Here is a 7,117-nt window from a genome sequence, read left to right as displayed (position 1 = left end):
TAATCTGAATATTTAATTAAGTTCATTATGATATATAACGTCCTTTATAACAGGTTCGAGCAATCAAACTGAAGTAGTATAGCAGCCAGTTCGATAACTGAAACATTGATTATAACTCTCTCTGTTCAGCTTGTTTAACAGACTACAAAGATCATCTTGTTGTTCAGATTAAAATACTAAAGAGTATAATGTCCTTTGTATTTGATGGAATGCAATAATCTATTATCTATATCATTATGTCAATTTAAATTTGGAAGCATTCGTTCTATTATAGCTTTAAGTTACATTTATTTTGGCCCGTATAACTGTCTATTGTATTGTGACAAGCATAAATACTTTAAAAAATCAAATTTTGCTAGTTGGTTTGCTAAACAATGAATGTCGCCCTTCAGCAATCAACTGGCCCGAAGCTTTGTTCTTCACAAGAACAAGAGTTCCATTATAGGCTCCTTTTCCACCCAAAAGCTTTGCACTAATCTCCAATTCATCCTGCCAACAAGGTACATTATCCAACATAAGCATATAAACAAAAATCCTAGAACCAACCCGAACCGGTTTTGAAGTGCACACCCGGCCATTTGCCGCCAATGGGAAGTCAAACGAGCTTGGCCCGCATGGATATTTTCAGCTCGTATTTGCATTTGTAAATATACCCCCTCAAATGTCATCAATTTGTTGAGCATTTAAGTGACAGATATACAGTCCTATAGTAGCAAAGCCACCTAACTAACACCAGTGTAATAACTAGCATATCAGAGCTTGCTAACAGCTGCTCATTGTATCTACTAATGGATTATATTATGATATTTAACTATAAAATTAAAATATTATCGAGCCTTTCCTGTCTGTACTAAAGAAATCTTATAAATAGGATATAAGATGGCATGCAGAAATCTTAAATTAACAATTGTGTAACAGGGGCAGTTTTGTAATTTTTACATTAAAATTCCGTTTAAGATTAGGGTTAGAATATGACGGTTAAATGAAACACCGTTTATTATACCATCTTTTGAATCGTAGTAACGATTCAATTGTGCTGCTTCGAAATGTATTTGAAGAAACGTGGATCGACTCACTGGTAGACGATCAACTTTCCTCGGGTATGAGTATGCTATTTCACCGATGGTTCTCCGGAGTATGAATTCTTCCACCTACAAAACGAGCAGCACCGTGAACTTACCCCTCAGAAAGGGACAGAGGGGTCCTCTTTGGGGTAACCCTCCGGTGTGAGAATAAGAGATTGTAGGAGAAGATAATGATAATCTGAGAATTAGTAAGGAATTGGAATGTATTTTCTTGCTTACCTCCCCTTGTGGAGGTGGTGTGGTATTTATAGTGCTAGGGTTTCCAATGATTGGGCTCAGATCCCATTAGGGCCTTTTTGGCCTCCTCCTATCGCTTTGCGCCACGTGTCCTTAGGACACCTGGTGCTTTTTCATTGATTATTCTCTGACCCAGGTATTTCACCTGACCCATGTGCAATCACGTGGTAGCACATGGGTTTTGCTGAGTTGTCCACCTTTCATTGGCAGCTGTCAACATCAGCATATTCTTATTCCTTAAAGGATACCTTCTGGAAGGTTGTCTGACGAGCACAATCAAGGTTGTCCTTATCCTGATTTGGATAAGGACGAGGTTGATTATGTGCATGTGTGATATGCGCCTATCCTGAGGATGCGCGAGGTCTTCTCTTTATTCTCACGCGCAGATGTTTCATGCGCAGATGTGATATGCGCAAGCATATGTAATATGCGCCACGCGCAGATGTGATATGCGTGAGCATATATGATGCGTGAGCATGTGAGATGCGCCACGCGCAGATGTGATATGCGTGAGCATATATGGTGCGTGAGCATGCGATACGCGTGGGCATATGTGATGCGTGAGCATATGTGATATGCGCCATGCGCATAGGTTTTGGCTTTGTGCCTTCATGATATCTTGATTTCAAGCCTCTTGTCCATATCTTGTGGGTTGACCCGCCCCGCTCGATGTTAAGGCGGGTACATACCTCTTCAGTGTTTATGCTCTAAATCAGATTCATTGTGATTCAGTTCGATCAGTTTGCTATTTGCTTTACGATACAACTTTGTTTCAATCTCTCATTCATATCACCTTTATTTTCCTATCATTTCTAAAAACAACCTAGTTAATTAAACGGGTTAAACATATCAAGCTGTCTGTTAAATGGACTAGACATGACAACCAACAACCTGATCATTTTTTGTGTCATTTTGGGCTGTGTAGCTTCGTGCGCCATTGACAACATAGGCGATATCTGGTCAGCTATTAAACCAAATATTGTAAAGCTCTAACGGTAAAGGAAAGAATCCTCAAAGAACGTCTAAAGACCGAGAAAGTTGTTCACAGAGAAGATAAAGACTTGCATTGGCTCATGCCAATGCTACGAGCCAATGCTTACAGGACATCATGTTAATATCGTTGGCAAGAAAAATAAAAACATGTATCTGAATTGTGGTTTCTCCCAAGGAAATAACTCAAGGTGTCCAAAGTCCCTTAACATAAAACTGAGAATGTCACATGTTATTGAGCTCCTAAAGGCTAAACATGGTCGACATATACCAAAATATAGCATGTCATTCAAATTATCACCACACATTTCTCAACATATAGACCAAAACTTGCTAGTTTTAGTTGTTTCCGTTGTTGCGTGTTAGACGAGGAAAAGCACTAAAACATAAGAAAATGTTAAATGGTGAGAGAGAAAGATTTAAGAATGAATAAAAAACAGGAAACTAGCCCATAGGTTTATGTTGAGTGGTTCTAGCGTAAGTAAACAGAACATAGATCGACTGGCTTCCCATGTTTTCACCGAAGGTTTGTGGTGGGCCCTTCGTATTTTGAAACCAAAATGGGTATGCAATAATGCAAAGAGAATGAAGCCCTAGGAAGTGGTTTACAGAATTGGAGTGGCAGAAGTTTTTGAGAGAGAAGCGGTTACATTGACGCTTTTGGGCTAGCTTCTACATGAAACTTGATCAAGTAATGAAGATCTAAAACATGTTTTCGCAAGTAGTGATAGACATTTTATAGAGCATCACCCTGAAGTTGGATGGAACATTCTCAAAGAACTAACGGTTCTAAGAACCAAGTTTCATGATAGGAAACAAGTATTTGGAATTCGAGGCTTAGGAAAGAGTTGCGTTAATGTATCAAATGATAAACGAGGACAGTGAGGGTTGTGAAAGCATAGGACATTCATCAAGCTTATGTCCCTCAACATTATAGAGAAGTGAAGTGCATGGAGCAAGGAAGTAATATAGCATGAACTCATATGTGCAACATCCAGGTTTGAGGAACCATCCAAATGGAGAATGGTACCACCATTATTCAACACATAAAAAATGACACCATGAGCTTCCCAAATAACTTATTGACAGCTCATGCTACTGACGTTTTGCCAAGCCCTCTGATAAGCATTCAACAAGGAGTCAAAGTGAAGGGCTGAATTAGGATAGTCAAAGTCAACGGCTAAATTAGGAGAGTCAAAGTCAAGAGGCGGATTTCGTGGAGAAAACTCCTTGTGACATTTTAGTATAAATAGATCCAGGCCTTATTTAAAATTGTCTTATCTAAATTATCTATTTGTATTATTATTTGGAGAGTAGCCGCTGTTGAATATTATCATATTGTTTGAATTGAATTGAAGTAATCTGATTTTCGGTTTCTATAACTCTCTTCCACCCAAACTAAAAGACTCAGAGCACCCTTGATCTCAACTAAAATTTGTAATTTTAAAGTATCAAGAGAGCTCCTAAATCTTGTAGCAAGTTTTAATATTTTCCCATGAAGTTATACATCCAGCATGCAAAATTTTCACTAACTTATATATCCGATCTTACACTTTACGTGTGAAAAGGTGGTTTCTTTATTCGATTTTGACCACGCTAAAAAGGAATTGAAGATGGCCCTAGCTTACAGAGGAAATCAAGAGATATATTGCTTAATAATTATGCTGAAACTGGTAAAGAACTTACATTAACCTTGGCAGTAGACAGATACGAAATAGACATATCCACAGAAACCTTCATAGGTGCATCTTTCTCATACAACAAAGCCCCACCAATCTCATCTATGAAATTTGCAATTGCGCCCATCGCCATATCTCCATTCCGATCCTGCTTTTCAGGGCACAAATAATCACAAATCTACTAATAACTCGAACCGAGCAACTGAATTTGGATTCATCAACGAGGTTTCAAATCTAAAGTATGAAAGTAATCAACCATGAAATTGAAATTTGATTCAAAAAGCAGGTTGGTTAAGTTATCCTACATAGTCTCCTAAATCTACGAAGAAGGGTACAACGGCACAGTGGATCGTAAAATATAATGGAAAAGACGCAATTACGAAAATAAACAAAAAACACAATGAAAAATAAAAAGGCACAATGATCGGAACCAAAATTCTAAAATCTACAATGTAGAAATGACATTGAAAAGAGAAAAGCTGAAATCTAATATGAAAGTGAATCAGGAAAGGAAATAATAAAACGATGGCCAATAAGCAATGCAAATATATAGGAAATGAATGGCGAGGTGGAACAGTGAAGGAGCATGAGATGAAAGCAGGCTGTAATTGGTGGACTCGTATGCCTCTGAGTGCAAAGTCATCGTAGAAACAGTAGGAGGACCCTCCAGCTGCTGAGGTGCTGCTCACTCGCTCGGCCTCCTCATCGCTTATTTCTAGGTATTCTCTCGTTTTCTTCTCCATTCCACCAACCAACTAAACTAAACTCGTATGCCTTTTAATTGTTCACACTCAAAAGTCAAAACATAAATTCATCATTTAACTAAATATCTAATTACATAAAGTATATTGATTAAATATATACGGGTATTTATGTTAATGCGATCAAAAATTTTATATCTTTAATAAAATCGAATCTACCTTCTTTTATTAAATCAATTAATTTATGAAACATGATCAAATACATTTTATTCTTAGCATGAAAACAGTGAGAACCAATTCGCTGTTATTATTAGGTTTATTTTTATATGTGTTTACTGTTATTTTTTGTTCATATTTGCTAATTTTCAATTACGAAACGTTATAAGTATTTGCTTATTTATATTTTGTTGTTATTATTAGATTTTTTTTTGCTAATATAAGTATTTGCTCGTATTTATTGTTATTATTTTGTTCTTGATTTTGATTTTTTTGTTGTAATTTTTAGGTTTTTTTCTTTGTTATTATAAATAATTGTTTATGTAGATTGGCATTGTGGTATTATTTCCTACGTTCTCATATTAAGACTAAAATGCACATGAACATTCCTCATCAATTTAGATACACTTTTGAGTATATAAGATGAATGTGGTAAAATTCAATGAACAATATCTACCTATATATTAAAGCAATACAATTTTTCCACTTGTCATTCAGTTAGACCCCCCATGAAAAATATGTTATTGGTGGGAATTGAACTCAATACCTTATTTTTAAAATGTTTATGACTTACCAACTCAACTAGGATTAATTGATGTTAGTCTTCTCTTTTTCTTAATTGGTATAAATTCACAACCTTTTATTTTATTACTTTTAAAATGCAAATACAAATTATTCTTACTAATCAATGTATTTTAGTAAATTATATATATCTTATGAATTCATAAGATATGTTAATATGTATATTATTAAATTTAACTTTTTTATTTTACTTTTTAATAACCCGTGTATCACACGGGCTCTATCCTAGTTTATATATATAAGATGATAAAACAAGAAAAAATTATGAATGAATAACAATTTTATTTTCATATTCATTCAACCTTTATAGATCCATGGAGTTCTTTTTTCATCTCTTTCGAAATTGTTATACAAAATTGTGTTTTATTAATGCTAATTTTATATATGATATTTTTTTTAATGTCATTCATAATGAAACATCTTATCATTTTTTGTTAGAATGTCGCTATTCTATTAAAAAATATAATTATAACTTATAAAATCACCAGGTTCATCTTTTTCGTGATTAAAAAGAAATTGTGTGAATATACCACGTGTTCGTATGAATATTCCATTAGAAACTATAATTTAAACTTATTAAACCATTTAATTTGATATAATATATAGTTTGTTTTAAATTTAATCATTTAATTTCTATAACTTAATTGTATTTCTTTTAAGCATCATGTGCATCACACGAGTTCTAAAGCTAGTTAACATATAAAAAAGTATTTTGACGACGTCTATTCAATCAGTAAGCCCGAGTGTTGCGGTCCCCGATGTAGCGGTAATAACTTGGTAAAACCCGGGCGTTGGTGAAACCTGAGGTTTGTCGGTCTTGGGCATTGCGACGATAAGTCAACATGATTCAGTCAGTTTCAGTTACGTTCGTTACGGTACTGAAACTAAAATGTTCAATAAAACTCAGGCATTGGTAACTTTTTTATTTTTCACATAGACCTCAAGCATAGTTGCATCGATTTGATTGCTTCTTGAAATGAATCAAATAGCGTGCATTTTCCTTATAGTTTCCCAGCCTAACTTCCACATACATAAAAATCGAGCATTGTTGGTCTCGGGAGTTGAGATGGTGAATTAGTAAAACCTGGGCGTTGGTAAAACCCAAGCGTTATCGGTCCTGGGCGTTGTGACAGTGTGTTAAGGCGAATTCTGTTACATTTGTTATGATATCGGAACTGAAACAATAAAAAAAACATAAAAGTTGGTGTGGCCAATGGTGTTCTGCCACTTGGACCAATAGAAGGTCTAGTAGCACCAAACTTCATAATTAACTAGGTTATTGACGTGTGTATGACATGAACGAAAATATAGAAATAGTTAAGTACACACATATATAATTTCAAACGACAATATATTTTAGAATATGTTTTTTGAGACGACAACATAATTTATAATTGCAATTCATATTCATACGGAAAGAAGTGCTGAAAACATAAACTTACAAAAAATGAGGTTACAAAGTAGAATGTTATAAAAATACCAATCTGAATTGCCTCACATCATATGTGGTTCCTTAAACCAAATCGTACATGTTTAACCAAATGCTTGAGTAGCAGCCAACACCTACAAAAGTCACATCTTTCTTAACGGCCGGAAGTTATAGTAAATGAATATTATAATTCTTGAA

The 7,117-nt window shown here is 34.9% G+C and overlaps 1 protein-coding gene across 1 annotated transcript; it reads right to left on the bottom strand.

Annotated features, from left to right (window-relative positions):
• Positions 1-345: 345 nt before the first annotated feature.
• On the bottom strand, positions 346-4,734 carry LOC143556449 (uncharacterized). Its single transcript, XM_077045761.1, has 3 exons — positions 4,516-4,734; positions 3,999-4,142; positions 346-489 (listed from the first exon to the last, which is right to left on the bottom strand). Exons 1-3 carry the CDS (start codon positions 4,732-4,734, stop codon positions 346-348), a joined length of 507 nt encoding a protein of 168 aa, XP_076901876.1.
• Positions 4,735-7,117: the final 2,383 nt, after the last annotated feature.

The sequence above is a fragment of the Bidens hawaiensis genome, unplaced genomic scaffold (assembly GCF_021521415.1).
Source record: "Bidens hawaiensis isolate Kalapana, Puna unplaced genomic scaffold, B.hawaiensis_p1.1 tig00018576_1, whole genome shotgun sequence".
NCBI lineage: Eukaryota > Viridiplantae > Streptophyta > Magnoliopsida > Asterales > Asteraceae > Bidens > Bidens hawaiensis.
Note: the sequence above shows the minus strand (reverse complement) of the source record. Positions and strands in the feature narration are given on the sequence as shown.